This window comes from Neodiprion lecontei, chromosome 3 (assembly GCF_021901455.1).
Source record: "Neodiprion lecontei isolate iyNeoLeco1 chromosome 3, iyNeoLeco1.1, whole genome shotgun sequence".
In the NCBI taxonomy this organism is placed as follows: Eukaryota; Metazoa; Arthropoda; class Insecta; order Hymenoptera; family Diprionidae; genus Neodiprion; species Neodiprion lecontei.
The window spans coordinates 8402009-8420801 of NC_060262.1; the positions used below are offsets into that span (position 1 = coordinate 8402009).

At 37.9% G+C, this 18793-nt stretch overlaps 1 protein-coding gene across 10 annotated transcripts in view; it reads left to right on the top strand.

Annotated features, from left to right (window-relative positions):
* The window catches only part of LOC107216528 (ras GTPase-activating protein raskol), a 226219-nt gene that overhangs the window by 138520 nt on the left and 68906 nt on the right, over window positions 1-18793 (top strand). For 6 of the 10 annotated variants that reach the window (XM_046735810.1, XM_046735803.1, XM_046735804.1 and 3 more), the window contains one exon: window positions 1058-1144. The exons of 1 other annotated variant lie outside the window; for it this stretch is intronic. In XM_046735810.1, coding sequence (XP_046591766.1) covers window positions 1058-1144 — 87 coding nt within the window. Of the gene's footprint in view, window positions 1-1057; window positions 1145-14568; window positions 15508-18793 lie in introns of those variants that run through there. 3 more of the 10 variants (XM_046735813.1, XM_046735815.1, XM_046735814.1) reach the window with 3 other exon arrangements.

Consider the following 18793-nt stretch of genomic DNA (forward strand, 5'->3'; position numbering starts at 1 on the left):
GATTTTTCAAACAGTTTTTTCTCCTTTGCTAACTTTAGATTGAGGACTCTACAGGCTGTTCATCGATATCATATTTATACAACAATCAAACCGAAATAAAAAAAAAAAAAAAACAAACGGCTCGTTTGACTGCAGTTCAAGTTACACTGCGCTGTGTTTTATTGTTATTTACCTACCCTGTATAGTCTAGTATTTCTTTAGTTCTACAATATGCACAAGAAATCTACAAAATATACGACATACCGATGAAACGAGTGTCGGAGAATTTTGAAGAGGTGGACCGGTTTAAAGTCGATATTTTTTTGTTAACTTTATCACAAGGTAATCACATATTGAATATCGATCGCGTGAATTCTCTAAGAATTTATAATACTAGTAAAAGAGTAAAATATATCAATAATCAAGAGCCTCATCTCAAATTGCTTTAATCAAAACGGCAAAAAGTCTGTAGGTATGAACCGTTTGATTTCAACCTCTGATGACTTATTTATCGAGAAGACTATTTCTGTGCAATCCCATCGAGACACTTTATTTTATCCCGTATTAGTATCACAGAATATTCAGATTTTCACAACTGCGCTGACATTAATTCTGATCACAGCAAATAGCAATATTGACGTGACTGTAATTGAAAAAAAAATCTGTCACAATGAATTCGCAAAATTGTGCCTTTTGAATCTGACTATGCTTTGGTGGGTCGAAATAAAATGAGTTTACTAAATTTTTCACCGTTTCAAAACACTTTTGAAATGAGAAAAAATCGATAGCCAAGATTTTGTTGTTTGCCATCCTGTTTTTTGTTTCTCGTAATCTAAGGAAAATCATCGTACAAGCTTATGGATAAATTAATTTTATGAATAATCAATGTCCTACCGATTAGTAACTAAATGAAAAAAAAGCATTGATCTTCAACTGACCGACTTCTTTGATTAAACGTCATGTTCTTCGTTTCGTAATCGGTCGTGAAATTAACTGTCGTCTGAATAACTTCGTTCCTGTAACAACTGCATTGTTCAAATTTAATATAATTTTTTTTCTTCTTTTTTCACTGTTACAGGTGAGTGTAGATCAATGTCCTTGCCTAGGGGGTATCACTCCCCGGCACCATCCACTCGCACCGTCGAGCTACGACGAAATGAAAAAGGTAAGGGACATGTTCCTCCGTCATTCCGACGACTTTAGTGGGTGATGACGGATCTGCATTTTTGAAGATATAATTACGTTTCTTCTTCATGATCTATAAAGCAGAATACACCGTGTATTTTCAATTTTGGACACGCGGTCGATATGCTAACGTTTTTGTTATCTTGGTCGAAAGTCGCGGTGAAGAGTATCGAAGACTTTAAAGGATCAGTTCGATACGAACTTAAGAAAATAGAGAATACGGCTGATCTGGTGGAAAATTAACGTCTTTTCTGAAAAGCCTGTAATGTTATCGTATTATCGAATGGCTCTTGCCGATGTTTGTATTGTTATAAAACTGTAAACGGTTGCATTAGTTACCCTGTTTTATCGACAGAGTAAATCGTTGATAAGATTGTAGACCATGGAGGCTAAATACGGTATGAATTATGTATAAAAAGTTGTTATCTTTGCAAGAATATTGATTCACAGACGCTGTCCGGAAGATTCTTTTCGTGTTCGTTCTGGGAAAATATAATCTTCAACGTAATTGTTTTCAAGCATTACGGCACAACTGAGCGTTTGCAGTACAACGTCATTTCGCACGACAAGTACAATGTGTGTATAACAATACTCTAGAATTGCATTTCACACGCTATTGTGTGAAATTTAACAAACTCTAACGGTGTATAATACCACCTCTGAAAACTTCGTAACTAGGTTGAAACAATACAAAATCTTAGATAAAAATTACACGTAGCCAAATGGGAAGCCTACGAATGTTTGTTATAAAACAATTGTTGGTGCTTCTAAATAAGGAGTGCAAAAATCGTTGCGCAATTGGTGTGTAGGTACCATTGTAAACTAGTCAGATTCAGCCGAATGCACTCAACGTAGCGCTGAAAAAAAAAAACGCGATAAAACAAAGATTTATAGAATGATACTAAAGGTAATAATTTAGTTACATCTAACCAGTACGATCATCGTGATACATGAAAAATGTTTGAAAACACTGAATTTCGACCATAAATACCTCGCTATAATAACAATATCAAAGAATTCTCACTGTTCTATCGTTTTTTCATCAAAAAAATCATTATTGCATGAGCAACAGCTCGTTTTATATTTGTGCGTAATTCTCCAGACATACTCTCGAGTTAAATTTTAGACAACAGCATGTAACGTATTTCTTACCGGATTGTAAGTTCATTATTTGTAAATCATTACGATTTTATTCGTTACACGTATCAGATTTTTTGACCAACTCACAAAAAACCATCCGACTCGGCGGATTTGTTGAAAATTCGTTATTTAATAAAATGAACTATTCTCACAAAACGTACGTGCAACGTCTCTAAAATGAAATAGTTTTCAAACAATCAGACTTCTTGCATGAATAATTAACTTGGTCACTTTTTTTTCGTACAGCTTAAAAAAGCACTCATTTAAATAATGGCGTCCACAGAATTTGTTCGTCCGTGGCGATGGTGCCGCCTTAAATTTTGGACGGTGGAGCATCTGGTCAAATTTACCATAGACAAAACGTAACGCTAACTCACCGCCGCTGTCTAATTTGCCGTTGCGTGTTCGGGGGAGAAAAATGAGTTTTTACCCGTATAACGCATGATGCATAGGAGGAAGTGTTATCCCCACGATCGTTGTATACTCTCCTTACCCTGCGCGTTATAAAAAGCTTGAACAACGCCCTAAATTTTTATCACTAAAGTTAAAGCAATTTTTCAGGGGAGCTTGAAGTCTCCGCAAACGAAAGAGACAGAATTATGAATTACACCATTATTGCGTCATACATCTAGACGGAATTTCTGTGAATCAGTCGGAATGTATTTCTGGTGTTACATAAATTTCCTCGGACCAAAAACTTATCCGATGACAATGAAAATATGTCGGCCGCTGCTTTTGACCCTCAAATTCTTTGATTTTGAAACTGTGAAACCAAAACGACGGACGTCCGCAAATAAAAAACTGCAGTTCAATCAAATTGCTTAGGCAGGAATTGATCTGAGCTGTAAATAAAGCAAACTTGAGTTTAAAAAACCGTACTACAATCATAAACGTTGACGTTGTATCGACGCGACGTGTTTTGTATTGGAAAATGTATAGAAATATTTTTGACGAAGTAAACAATGAAGGAATTGAATCTCGGTCGCACTGTATGTAAAAAATCTTAACGCGAGAAACAGGCTAACGTTTCTCTATCGGATAAATCGTATGAAAATTGCAGGAAGATGATAATAACGGAATAAAATTACACACTCCGTACACTCGGGGTCGGTAATTGTCAGACGGCTAATTTTTCCTAACAAGTCGGTTAGGTTGGCAATGCAGAATGAACTCGCAGCGCCACCGCCGGCCGGCAACGGAACACAGGCTCAAACTTTGTAAACATAACCTGTAGAGAGTAGAGGAAAGGAGGACTATCTCCGTAAAATAGAGGGAAATTAAGATGGCGTTGCTACAGCAAAAGTTCCACAAAGCGGCAAATCGATCGAACCCGATTGAATCCTGATTGCTAAGGTCCGATCAGATTGCTCCCCTTATTACTCACGAGCGCCAATCTGGCGACTTGTCGAACCACCATTTCCTGCTGTTTAGCGGACATCATCGCCCCCTAGTGTACAAATTGGCGCATTGGATTTAGCGAGACTTTGACTGTGCATTCTTCCTCACTTCTCGTTTGAGAATCGAAAGAAAATTTCACAGCGTCGCGAAACCTGCGGTCACAATATTGTGACGGCAGAGACCCGCAGATGCAGCTGGCCGACAGTTGAGCGCGTGCCCTGAATAATGAATATGCATGTACCCGTACCACTACTGTCCACTTCCGGTCGGATACGAGCTCTGCCCGTACCTGCCTACCTTCCTATGCGTCCCTGACCACGTCCTGGGCAGCTTATAACCTGGCTGTTGCAGAAACTTTGTAATCGGTGGAAACGTGAATTGGTACAGGCAATAGGGAATTTTGTCGTGCACTGAATTACAGGAGTTATTTTTTTTTCATAAATAGGTTCAGTATGACGTACTGAATGTAAATTCACAAAATCCTTACAAATTTTAAGTGCGGAAGCGCCGCCATTTTGAGCAAAACCGTTTCGGCCTGTATCTCCGTAACCGTGCACTCTAGGCCCAAAATGATAATGACCTTTACTGTAGATAATGATATTTTATATCTTTTTTGTTTGATAACTTTTTTTGTATCACTAACTATTTACAACATATACGGCTGCCAAAATTCATTTATCGACTTGTTGATCAATATCTCCTCGAATAATTGTTTAAACAACGAAATGCTAACGATCTAACTCTTAGATCCACAAATTTCCTACAACTTTTACTTGAAACTTTTTGTCCTCAAATAAATATTTATGAAGTTATAACGCTTTCTATGTCGCACTATCGGGTGGAAGGTTAATAAAAACGCGGGATGCATAGAATAATGATGAAAATTTTTCAAACACGTGCAAAAAATATTGATGAGGTGACAAATAGCAATAAACAATTTTCTTTCTTAACTGCAAAAAAACAGCAACTACCTGATGGAATTTTTTTCAAATTTATATTATATTTTGGCAGTCGTATAAGTTGTTAATAGTTAGTGATACAAAAAAAGTTATCAAACAAAAAAGATATGAAATATCATTATCTACAATAAAGGTCATTATCATTTTGGGCCCAGAGTGCAGGGTTACGGAGATACAGACCGAAACGGTTTTTCTCAAAATGGTGGCACTTTCGTACTTAAAATTTGTAAGGATTTTGTGAACTTACATTCAGTACGTCATACTGAACCTATTTATGAAAAAAAATAACTCCTGTAATTCAGTGCATTATGGACAAGAGTAACGGGTCCCCTATTGCCTGTACTAAATGTTCGAATTGGGTCTTACGTTTTTTTTAAAAACTGGAATGATTGAGAATTTCATCCACCATGAAGATTACGACGGTTTGGTTGAATATTTTTGGCGAAACATGATGGAAGAATGATATGATTTATCTCATGATATTGTACGTAACGTCCACATTGGATTGTTTGATATTATTTACGTAAAAATGCTCGATATTAGACCGTACCTGCAGTTTTTACTCGGCGTATTGAACGAAACGCCTCTGAACTTTCCAGGGAATAGAAGTATAAAAGTGTTTATTTGACCCACATACCGCGTTCTGTGCAAATTTTATGGACCCGGAAGTTCGCGATGTTTTTTTCTCGTTTCCGATTTTCCTGAACTTCCAGTGTTTCTTGAATTTCTCGTCTGCATGCATCCAAAGTAAACATACATGTACGCGTGACTTTCAAGCTCGTAGAAAAGCGATTTTTATACTCGTGTATGGTGTATTCCACGCCTAATCAACCAGTTTGTGACCCTGACCTTGATAGTTCACGCCTCGAAAACTACAGTGAAACAGTGATTCAAAATTCTTTCCGGCAATTGTTTTTCTTCGTAAATTATTTCAGCTACCTCGGAACGACAGTGATTCAATTTTTTTTGAGAAAATCTATGAAAAATTGAACGTCATTTTCGAAACAAAAACACTGTACCGAACATCAGAGAAGCTGTGCCGATATCCTCAAAATTCGAATCATTATCGGTTTTGGGATAGCTTGAACAAGTTTGTAAAATAAAACGTTCGATAAAAAATCGTTTTACCAATCGTTCTTCACAGTCTTCTGCGTGAGAACTGCCGTATTTATAAAAACAAGAATCTCAAATTATGTCAAAGTCACAGTCTGGGTGATTTGGCACGGAACGCCTCATGCGTAATCATTCCTCTGCAACATCGTTTGCCCCGCTTTCTTGAACTCACTTTTGCGACTTTTATGTACATTCTCAAGTAAAAGATCTACAGCACGATCTCCTCGTAGTTGCCTCAGTTATTCGCGTTTCCGTCGCCCACCTCCTGCAGAAACGAGGGTGGATTTGGCAAAGCGATGTTACACTGGTTCGTATTTGCGACGCCGCGTGGCTTTGCGCCAGCTTAATGCGCCACGGAAACGTTCACCTAGGCAATCGCTGTTTCTTCTAGGTCACCATTCTGCAACAGACGCTCTCAAAGATTTGCTGCACTAGGTCAGTAACTGCCGTACATGCGTTTGTGAAAATCTCCGTATTGCACGATTACACTTTCAGTTTGCCAATTAACGAATGTACGAATTAAGCTGTTTTATCTTTACTTGCGGTTTTCTTTGCAACCGTTCATCTGCTTTCCGCTTGGTATGATGCACGAGTCGTTTCGTTCGGTATCCTTCGAAATGACTGTTTCGAATCGATGTTGATTTTGCTAATGTTTAACAGCTGTACTTTAAAAACGTTCAGATAGCATATTTTACAAGCTTTGCCTGCTCTGACCAATTTTGCTAGTTTTCGTACTCGTCGTATTGAATTTCCCTATTCTAATGTCAGGTTTTTTTTATCTTAGTCCCAAAAACAATGAATAGAGATGGATTTTCAAAAGAATCCGATATTCTGGGAATTTCTTTCGTCCATATTGGAATCGCCGTTTCTCTCCAAATCACAACTCCCATAGAATTCTTGAATGGATTCTCGTCACAAGTCTCGTGAAATCTTGTGAAATTTTCGCTATCAAATTCGACGAAGTCCTGTCAAGTTTCCTTTGAAATTCAATGAAGTCCCGTGATTCTTGTGAATATGAAATTCATCGCCATCGACAAAACCACGAAATCTTTCATATTTTTTTTTTTTATTGTGTTTCGTCAATTCTCAGAAAGTCTTCGTGAACTGATTGCTAAATCTCACAAAGTCTCGTGAAATTTTGGCGAATTCAATCCACGCGAAGTCTCGAGACGGCCTTCAATGTTCCCACAATGTGTCCTCGCGAAGTTTAACGAATCTTCACGAGATCGCGCGACGTCTCGCAAAGTTTCAGCAAAAATTCGAATCACAAACTTACGTAAAGTTTCACTTAGTCTCGCAAAGGATCGTAACGAGTTCCCATGAATGCACAACATTTTTTCAAACGTAAGGCAAGTAAAATGGAATTACGTAGCTGGGCACGTATAATCGTACATTGTACACGTAATTCCTGTGACTTTTTTCCTGCTCATTGTCTGCGTAGATTGTGTTTTTTTTTTTTTTTTTTCCTTCTTGTGTAAACACGATTACGTGACTACACAGGTAACTACGTCGGAGTAAGTGTGGAACGAAATGATCGAAACTATAAGAATCGCCTATCTTTACTTCCAATCCCATCCTATAACGGCACCTTTAACCGCAATTTTCTCCACGTAAAATGGGAAAACATAACTCGTCAATCCGCATCTTGTGGCGTAGAAACTGTAAATTGCACCTCTTCGAGTTCAGACACGTATCCATGCTTGGTAAAAATCGGGGCAAGCCGTCGATCTCGAGTTTATTATTTTCTTTTATACCGTTTTATTTTCCTTCTTTTCAACTCGACTTGAAGGTAAACGAATATTTGGAATAGTCTTAAACAATAACAACAATTTGTAATGTTTCGAATGTTGCCGTAAGAGTTATTACAGTATTTTATTCAAGGCCAACCGCGTGTATTTCACATTTTTTTTACTCTTCAGGGTGATAAAATCGTTTTAAAGTTTGAGAAAACATTACGGTGCTTGCGATTATTCTTGTGCTTGTGTAGTCGTTGAGAAACATTCGAAAAATCGACAAGAGCACTGAATTTATCGCGAAATTTACTTGCAACAGATTTGCACTTACTTTGAGGTTACGGTGGATTACTGACGTACGAAATCACATGATTTTAGTAATTTCTCATCAATCTTCGAATCCTTCACAATCATCGCATCCAATCAGATTAGCCAACACCGTCATTTTCCAAATCTTAGGACTATTTTTACCTTTCCGGAAGGAAAAAATAAAAAGTGTAAAATACGGGTTGCTCATTTCGTCGATACTCTGACATCACCGTCAATGTAACACAGCGTTAGATTGTTTCGTATGCATTCGAGTGAATACTCTTTGAGTACAATTCGATAGGAAAACAAATTCGAGGATCACTCTCGCATTTGCTGTACTCTGTAATTTAAGAAAAAATGTACGCGCAAGGCTCGTATGATCGGCGACTTCATTTTGGAGGGAAACTGATTCGGGGGACGGTGTCAAAGTTCCGAATTCGAAAAGTTTCGAAAGCGCAGAATCCCGGATGTTTTCGTGGCGAAAGTTAAAGTAAAGAAACAAAACTTTGACGTAACATCAGACTTTCGAATGGTCGAAAATCCCACGCTCAAAGTTCCGAAAAGGCGGAATTCCGACAGGACAAAATACCGAAAAGACAAAATTCCGAAAGTGCTAAAAGAATAAGAAGTAAAATGAGCCATCGTGATACCGTTTTCATGCGGACCATTCTGATTTTTGATTTTTCTGATTTTTTACCCGCACCCGACAAAAATCTAGTAACAATAGATTTTGTGGATGATAAAATTTCCTATAACTTTTATTAGAAACTTTTTTCTGTATAATGCATGGGTTATTATTTATAGCGCGTCAAACTTTCTTCAACATGGTTATTGCTAAATATACAGTTAATGGGTTAATGAAACATTAAAAACGGTGTGAACCAAATTTGTAGTACATAAAATTTTCAACAAAATCTGTTTCAAGTTTTTTGTTCTATCGGAATTTTTGCTTCTCGGAATTTTGCTCTATCGTAACTTTACTTTTCGGAATCTTGCATTTCGAAACTTTGAGCCGTCGGTTTTCTGACCATTCGAAACTTTGACGATTCCTCGAAGTTTTGTTTCTTTACTTCAAGTTTCGTCACGAAAAAGTTGGGAATTCTGCGCCTTCGGAACTTTTCAAATTCGAAACTTTGACACCGTCCCTGATTCGTAACATTGTAACGTGCCGCAGAGATATGCAAACAATCGGTCCTTAGAGCGTTTCTCTTCTGCGGCCCGCTGCAGGCCGTATCTTGTACGTTTCACGTGTCACAATGCCACCCGCATTGTTCTTCCCTCAAGAAGAATCCAACCATAATGTAGACGAGCACGTTCCAGTTCCCAAGTCAGCGCTATCCGTACCCATGCACAAGTTACGAAACGAACGCGGTGCGTGTGCATGTAACGTGATGCGATGAAAAGAAAGATGGTAGGAGAAATTAGCTGGCGAAAATTCACATCAAGAGAAAGACCCCCCCCCCCCCCCCGCATCCTCGACGACGGATGAAAATCTCACGCCTCGCTTCTACGCAAGAGCTTCTTCACACTTTTCCACCTACGCTTAATGATCTCCCAACCGTGAATATAGTCTCGTTATAAAAATTGCGGAATTGTGAGGGAATCGTGCGAGAAAAGGTAAATAAGTGAAAGTGATGATAATCCAATGGAATTTTATCATCCTATTTGATTCGATTAAAAAAAAAAAAAAAAATCAATTTTATTTTCCCCAAAAGTACTTTAGCTGTCATTTTTGAATCGAATTTCGTCGACCACGAAGCAGGGCTTAGGTCTAACTTTCAGAATCAAAATTTACGGTTCTTAATTATTATTCGCTGCTGTACTTGTATTTTTTTGGTTATAGCGAAGGATGATTTATTTTTTTTTGTTTGGTCAGACATACAACTTCTAAACGTCTGTCCCGACGTCCTATTTTTGTTCCGTATATTTTGTGCGCGAACCGTAATCGCTACGCGCATACTTTTTACACCGATATGAAGTTGCAGAAGCGATCGTAAATCAAAGTTTCCAAAATTCGGACATCGATAGATAAATACGGGGTAACAAAACTTTCGAGTTTACGATATGTCCCGTTTTGTTTTTGACATCAAGTCGGAAGTTCGCGTCACCTGAAAAAAATCAAAAGAAAATGGAGAGTAAAAGAAAAAAAAAAAAAGGAAGAAAAAAAAACATCTAATAAAATGTATAAAGACAATCTAGAGGGTCGATATCACCGTCGAAGATTTTCCTCCCTATCTCCGGTTAGTTAATCCCGTGGGAATTCTTCCTACGCGTTACCTGGAACAGAGCCTATATACCTTCGACCCTTCCGCAGTTGTTCGGAAATTAGCAACTTGTCGTCAAAGCGATGGGCTTGTACGTGTATATAACTATATACGAGGACCAGGGATCACGGTGGCTGGAATTTCCCTCTTTGAATCCCGACGCGCCTAAACGGAGTAATATCACGCATCCGATACGTCTCGTTGAAACAATTTCCTCTTTTGCCCTTTCCCTCTTTCCCTCTTTCCCTCTTTCCCTCTTCTCTCTTTTCTCCGTTACACGTGATGCCGGGGTAAAGATAGACCGCATCTTTTTCCTCCAATCGACCGTCATGGGTTTCGTTCGTGTTCTCCTTGGCATTTCGTATCACAGCTCGTAACGGAGCGTGTAACTAGCGGTGAGTTACGCGTAGGAGAAAAACAATTCTGAAACTAACGCCGATGTTTGTTGAACCCTGAAACGCACCGTGTAACAGATGTCAACCGGAAGGGTTCAGTGAGAACTCGTCCTTGCAGCTGACGAAATTTACCCAGTTTTATCCGGTATATATTTTTCCAGATTTCTGCACACGTACCGAGTGCACTCGGTGTACACTGGAAAATCACCTCGGAAAATTTTTTCTCTATTTCTGTATTTTTCTTTCACACAAATCTGAAAATCTTATCTTTCGTTGCGGGAAAAAATAGCCACAGTCCCTCGTTATAGGAACGCTCGATACAAGGTCGTACGATTCAAGAACTCTCGATATAAAACCGCTCGGTATAAGACTGCTCGACATAAGATCGCTCGTTGTAAGACCGCTCATTGTAAGAACGCATAATTTAAGAACGCACGGTTCTTTTGAAAAATATTTGAATTTTAATGTGTTCGAATTTTAATGGTTTCGTAATTGTACCACCTCAAGGATAGTTTAAGGGATCATTTCAATGCGACGAGTTGAGAAATAGATGATACTCGCCATTTGTTTTCGATGGTAAAATACGCTGATCAGTCTGATTTTTTTTATGTCAAATCAAAGTACTCGCGAAGAATAGAAAATGAAGTTTATTTATTTTTCATTTTTTTTTTTTTTTTTACAATTTTTTCAACGGTTGTAAGTGTTTTCGAAAAAAGGAGTCCTTACGATGTACACCGAAACAAAATTTGTAAAAATATTTTTAATCAGTATGAAAGTCGTTATCTTGCGATCGGGTTTCTTTTTTTTAATCAAAATTGACAAAATGGCGACGGTTTGAAAACAATATCGAATTTAGCTTATTGCTTTTACAGTTTTTCGTAAAAAAAAATATGAAGATTTAAAAAAAAAAAAAAAAAAAAACTTTCATACGAAGATAGCGGCTTTCGTATTGATTAATAATCTTCTTACAAATCTTGTTTTGGATAATATTTACGGTCGCAATCGTGCACATCGCGATGACTCCATTTTTTCGAAGACATTTTCAACCGTTGAAATTTTTTTTTTTTTTTGTTTTAAATGAAAACAATAGTTGAAATCAGACTCATTAGCGTATTTTAACCATGGAAAAAAAATCGTATAAATCAGCTATTTTTTGACCCGTTACACTGAGATGATCCCTTAAAATTCAGTAAACCGTAACAAAGCTAAACATATATTCATATTTTGAAAACTCGGCTGCTTGGAAGTCGTTTAAAAATTTCGAAGCAGTCACTTTTCCCCCCAATGTTTCGTTACGCTTGTGTCGTTATAACTTCAATGTCGTAAAGTGCCTACGAGATTTCACTTTCAATTTTCATTACCGAGTCGTCTAATATCGAACGTTTAAGTTTATGGAATAGAAAGAAGTTGTTAAACTAGAACACAATATTTAAACAATACCTGTATACCTATTCTCAATATACATGGAGTGCGCATCGCTTCGCTGGTTCGAAACCGAGTCGAAAATTTATTTTCCACTCCCGAGAAGCCGTTGGAGCCGGGAATTGGCTATATATCCGGGGTTCGGTTCGGATCGTAGTTTTTTACGCCCGCGACCCGATTTCAGCCAATATTTTATTCGGCTTTGTGCAATGTCGTCCGTTGCAGAAAAATTTATCGAGTCCCTGGCGAGAGCCTGCAGCAGGAAAAAAAACGCTCCAAGATCTAAGTGTGCAGATATTTTAATATTTGTCGCTCGTTAACTTATCGATCTTTCAGAGAATCCCCAACCAACAAAAATTGTGCACGTAAGAGAAAAAATAAAAATGAAAAGAAAAGAAAACAAAAGAAATGTCGAATCCTGTAATAATTCTTGAAAGAATTAGGGAAAAATCGACATTTAAAACCGAACACGGACTATATGCACTCGATTTGTCTCATTGTTAGAAAATTACTTTACCGGGTCGACAATGGAAACGAAATATTGCAGGTGAAGAAAACAAAGTGGAATATTTGTTTCGTACCGAACACCCGGATGTACCAAAAATTCCGGCACTGGTCCTATTAATAGAAGCAATCTAGGTGCAACACTCGAGATTTCGGGTGTTCCTCACGGAAGCTGAGTGGTTTATTAGTGGCCGGTAGTCGTAAGGAAAAAGAAAACAAGAATGTGAAAAATGAGTGAAAATAAAACTAAGGGGAAAAAAATTAGAATGAAATGATCAAGACGTTTGCGTTTCCATCCATCTCTCGAGTCACTTTTTGCAAACAATTTTCTCACTCAGCTGTGGACGAGAATTTAGGGAGAGACAGAGAGAGATAACGTCAGCTTATCGGTAAACAAACGAAAATGAACCGCACGCTTCACTATTTCCCCTTCCAAGTCGCATGCCGGTCCAGTCGGCGTTCTTTTCTGTCGGTTTAGAATAGAATACGAGTCGTCGATATACGATACTCTTTCTCTCTCTCTCTCTCTCTCTTGCTCTCGCTCTCTTTCTGCTTCTATCTTTCGGTTGAACGATGCTCTTTGCGTGTGCCTTTCTCCCTGTTCCAGTAATCGCGGTCTCTCGGACGGACTGACCATAGTGACTCGTTTTCGGACTTTCGGCTCCACATCTTGTACACAGAGTGCGAATTGCCTGTCTTATTTTCTTCGTCTTGTTTTCACGAAAAAAAAAAATAAATAAATAAATAAATAAATAAATAAATAAATAAATAAATGACTGAGAGTAACGATGTCCTTCCGTGCAGTCCCGGGTATAGTAATTCCATTATCTGAGAACGAAAATCAATATTTAATTTTTCTCTTCGCTTTACCGTTTACGTCGAATATCTTCCTTCGTTGCTTTTTATCGCCCGTTGTGTTTCTCTTAATTGTATAATTACACACGTTCCTCTACGTGCGAATAACTGGCACAGCACGGAAATATGTATAATATATACGCTTTTAAAAACGTTTTTGCTATCCATTTATTATTTATCGAGTAAGCAGGTGAAGGAATTTTTTGTGTTGGTCAAGAAAAAGACTATCATTAACATACCTGGCGAGTATTAAATTGTCATCGAGTCTGAATATTTGGATACGAATATTGCTTGCAAGCCATTCTGGATGCGTTGATTTCTCTTTCTCATACGAATTTCTTTACGGTAGATAGATTATTGTAAAAAACATCCACGCGCGTCATAAAAATATCAACGTATTACTTTCTGTGTTACGTATGTATAGGTAGATTATCTCGTATGATCGTAACTTGCTGATGTTAGTTAACGAATGAAGTATTTTTTGTTTAGTTTATGCTGCCAGTGAATCGGCATCATCTGAGAAAAGTAACTGCAAAAACTGAAATTTTACATATCTGCTATCTAGTTTTTTCCTGTGATTTGTAGCATCTATTTGTGTTACGAATGGTTAATCACAGAAGAAGGGTGTGAGAACAAAAACAATCGCAACGTAACCGTTTAGATTTGAATGTCATTATTGGTGAGTGAAAAAACTTCACGTCTTATTGTTAGAATCGATTTGTGTCAACAGTCTATTTCGACAAATTGGCACCCCGAAAACTGGAACCATTAACTAATAAAATAAGACACTATATCTCACCTTTTTATCTCTAACGTTTGAAACATTGATCGCAGTGACAATTGGAACTGCACGAAATAATTTTTTTCCAATAAAATATGTTCACGCGTTACTTGATTCTAGCGTTTTTCAAAATTGGTCAAAATTTTGAAAAGAATATTCGGTTTATAAAAAATACGTCAATGTAACCTAGACTCGAAACCTAACGTTTTTCAAAATCGGTAAAAATTTTCGGATTGGATACAGCCTTGGTTTTTTTTTTCCTCAATTTTTGGGGCCCAATATTTTCTCCTCTCAGAATCGGCTTCCGGCAGAATATTTTTTCATTACTCAAAAATCAACCGCAGCTGTTAAAATGCGCTAAAAATTTCTCCGTTTTTCCACTCATTACAGCACGATCATCGAATCGTCCGGCGATGAATTCGAATTCCGAACGATCGGTTAATCGGTACGAGAATCACGTGCAACTGGAACGCGGCGTTTCGCTCAGCATCGTCTCACAAGCTGTTGGTTCGGAGCAGCTTCAGCCGGCAGTCTGGTTCGGTTCTCCCGCCGTGAAGGTGGCCGCAAGTCGAGCTCCGAATTACGCCGCGCGTTTAAAAACGTTTCGAAAATCGTGCGCAGCCGCGTCGGTTGAACCGTATTTTCCAATCGTGTTTTCAACCGTTTCTCGGCCAAAGGGCTGACAACCTTCCACCGAAAATCGCTCGCTCGAAGTTTCTACAACGGCTAACTACCCAGGAATTAACATTCGTGTCAAGTGGTTTAGTGCCGTGCTGTTTGCAGCTCTTACTAACGCTGTCGTGTTTTGTTCGCCGCTGTGTTCTCAACGAGTTTTCTGTCCTCAACTCTATATTCTCTTATTACGCGGCGTATAACGATTCAGATCGAATTATTATCGACGTAGGTAGCTGATCGTATTACACTTTAACCGAGCTTAGACGCAGGATGATATACTCGTATTTACGACGAGAACGTACGATTTAACGAAAATATTATGAAACGAGAGTCTGAAGTTAGAACGCGTCATTCAAACGAAGTTGATCGATTTGAGTCTCGAGATGATGATATCGGGCGTAAATTACACTTACAAAAAGTTATCAAAGTTTCGGTTGCCGGTTTTACGGTATCATAAGTGCGGTGAAAATAATTATCGCTTGTGAAATAGAATAAAAATAACAACAATGATAGCGCCATGGATTTTCATACAGAAAAGTTTACTCGCTTAACTGTCGATTTCATCCGGTTAGGCTCAGTATTTTGAATCTTTAGTCAATGCCAAGTCTATGCTTTTTCAGAGAGTTAATCGTCCGTACAGATCGTTTCAAATGGATTTCTCGTAAGACGATTACATCTCTTAATAATACGTCGACCAGCTGTCATTTAGAATATTGCTAGTTTTTGTGATCGATTAATGAAGGAGAATGAGTTTCAGTACGGAAGAAAATGATAAAAGCTAGATTTTGAGATAAGGTAAAATTAAATGTTTCAGCGAAAATTTAAACATTCTCGAGACATCTCTTGCCGTACCTTTAATTGTAGGTGAATCTTTCCCGTCAAATTCAACAACAATTGTTTCATTTTACCTAACGGGCAATGACATTTCTGAGCGTCGTCACAAACTGCAGAGCCAATCAATCAATGATCGTTTTCTTTATCGTACGTATCTGCGACGCGACTGAAAGATGACGTTTCGTGTTTTGATGGGTGTTTATTATTTTTTGTTTATTTTTTTGCGACAGATGAACGAATGTAGGAGATTAGATCCACCGATCCTCTTCGTTGTGTTATATTATATATCTGCGTGCGGAAAATTCATTCGTGAGTCATTCGCTAACTATCAACGCGTACATCATAATAAAACACAACAGATATAACCACGTAACGTGACACGACGTGTACCTGAACACAACGTTAATCTATACAGCATTGAACGTAAGGATGTGTGGGACGTACAGTCAGGTCAAAAATTGTCGAAACAAAGCTTGGGAAGTACGCTTTTCGCTCGAGTTAATCCAGTTACGTATTGCTGGAAAAAAAATCAACGCGTCACAGTAAAATATTTTGAATTGCTGAATTTTATAATCAAGCACCTCGTGATGTTAAAAAATTCAAAGGAAATAAAAACTCATGATTTTTCATTAATACATCTTCGATCATTGTCCGATCATGATCGAATGTACCTGGTTTTTTCGTGAATGAATAATTTTTAGATCGTCCGAATTACACTTCGGGTAACAATAATTTATTCATTGTCGAACCGCAAGTTTATCGTCTGTAAATGTTTAAGATTTTACGTACTAGATTTTGTTCCGATTGATGAATCGACAAAAAATATTTGTAGGATATTGATTTGTCAGTCAAATGAGCTATGTTTTTTTTACAAAGATATGACGAACTATGTATAATTTTATTCAATTTTATAATAACAAGGTGTGTTTTTTATAGTCGGAATATTCGGTGTGTGAAAATTTTCTTCCGGTTTCCTGGAGTTTAAAAAAAAAATTGTTTTTTTTTTCATCATATTCAATTTGATCAGTCTCTGTTTCACTTTTCCAACCTTTTGTTTCGCCGAATTTTTCACCCGCGTGTATTATTTTCAACTCGTCGGTTGCCGCGACTTGTAGCCTGCGGGTCGGAGCAAGGAAGCAATTAAAATTGCAACTAAACTGTATCCCGTATTCACTTCTGACATTTCATTGCAGGAGGCAACCGGCTCTTAAAGTACCGGTGAAATAATATCAGAAACGCGTTGGCGAACGGAACAGAAGTTAAACTGAACCGGAAACGTGTTAAACAAGCCCTGATACGCGGAAAAGGGACGTTTTATCTAGGTATCCGGAAACGTTGTGACCGGACGTTTGTTATTCTGTTCGACTTGAGGGAGATTCAAAGATTAGACGAGAGGAAAAATCATTTGGAAAATATCCGAACGCTTGTTTTCGCCAAATGTAATCGACGTGAAATAAACGTAAGGGTGAAGTTAGCAAGGGTGTTGCAACGATTCGCGTCTCGAAGAAACAGTTGTTTCGCATTTTTATGAATTTCTGAAATTCGGTGAATTATAATAAGGCAAAACGTGCACATATTTTGAAAACTTGACTACGTCAAAGTCACTGCAGAATTGCGAAATTTTCAGTCTCATAGTTGAACAACAACCTTGGTATGTGATGAGGATGAATCTGAGCAAATTCTATATATATATAGAGAAGTTTTTATTATTAGAACGTTGAAAATGATGAAACTCTGATGTCTTTTTATCCGATTCTGATGTTTCCGGGCTCATTTTACTCGCTGAGAAGCTACCCACAAATTTATACTCCAATTAATATCTATGGTTGTTTACTTCAAAGAGACGCCAATAATAAACAGCCACAGATGTATCATATCATATAACGTGGCAGAAAAAGTCGTCAGCGTCAAAATCGAAAGTCGTAGGCTATGAAAACTGAAATTCTGTAAACCCTACGGAGTTTTAGCCTTATTTCAGGTAGACACAACCAAGAAGTTTATTTTCTAGCTTTAGCGCGTCGAATTCAAAAGCTTTGGAATCGTCGGGCTTGTGAAATAAAAAAAAAACGGCACCCTGCAAAAAGCGTTTGTTTCTATGGTCGGCACGATAATGGGTCACGGAAATTATTGCGTCATCTCGTTGCGGCAGATGTAAATTCGGAGCTAAATATATTTCAGATTTTTGTGCCCGCGTTAGTCGTAACGAACAACGGGTGAACCGGAAACACCGTTTAATTTAGGATCTGCAGCGGATGTGTGGTCCACTCGAGGAAATCTACCCAAGTTAAAATTTTAAAGCAAAAACCGAATCGTAAAGTATATCAAAAGTCGCCGAAAAATAATTTACCTCTATAATCTGGCGGTAAACGATGGAGTCTGTCCATTTTTTCATCTAGAAAAGCTTGTTTATGGACTATTTTACACGTCTTTTCCTAATTCTTTATTGTCTGTTTGTAATTGGGATTTTTTCGATGCATTGATTATGATCAACAAATGGCAGTACGGATTATTGACTGACGAAAAAAAAAAAAAAAACGAAAATCTTTCTCAGCGACTGTGGAAACTAGTCTTCTATCTACTATCTACTATCTACTATTTACTATTCAACTACTAACTATCGGAAAGTTAAATAGAAAACTAATCCACCGGATTTTCGATAATATAGCAGATTCATCTTTTTTCATTTATATTTTCACTATTCTCTGGCCTGGCGTGATGTTTTAAATAAATTGACGATGAGTATCGAGTTTTTCGGTTAACCAAACCTATTAAACACGCTTGGTTGTATCGACGACGAACCGACCTTCGTTCCTTAGGTCTTGGCGAAGGCCGGAATCTCGATGGCGAACTTGAGAAATGTCTCTTTTCGGCCCACGGTTCGACGTAGGCGTTTATAACGCGATGATACGCGTCTGGTTATCTGCGTGTATACGTATCTTTATAAGCATTATACGTATAGTATCTACTTTACATTTCATACTTCATTTTATCCCTGAGTTGTACCGGACTCCCTTTTTTAAGGACGCACTAAACCTACAGTCCAGTCAAAAAGCTTTCAAGTCAGAAAAGTGACGTAACGAAGGTTTGAAATTGCGAATGAAATTAAACGTGTCGAATTTATTGCAAATAATATACCCTTCGGAGAGAAATAACTAAGGAACCATAAATTTCAGCTACAAAAGCACAACTATTTACCGATACGAGGAGATGCCGTTATCGAATAATTTCCGCAGTGAAAGAATCGCGT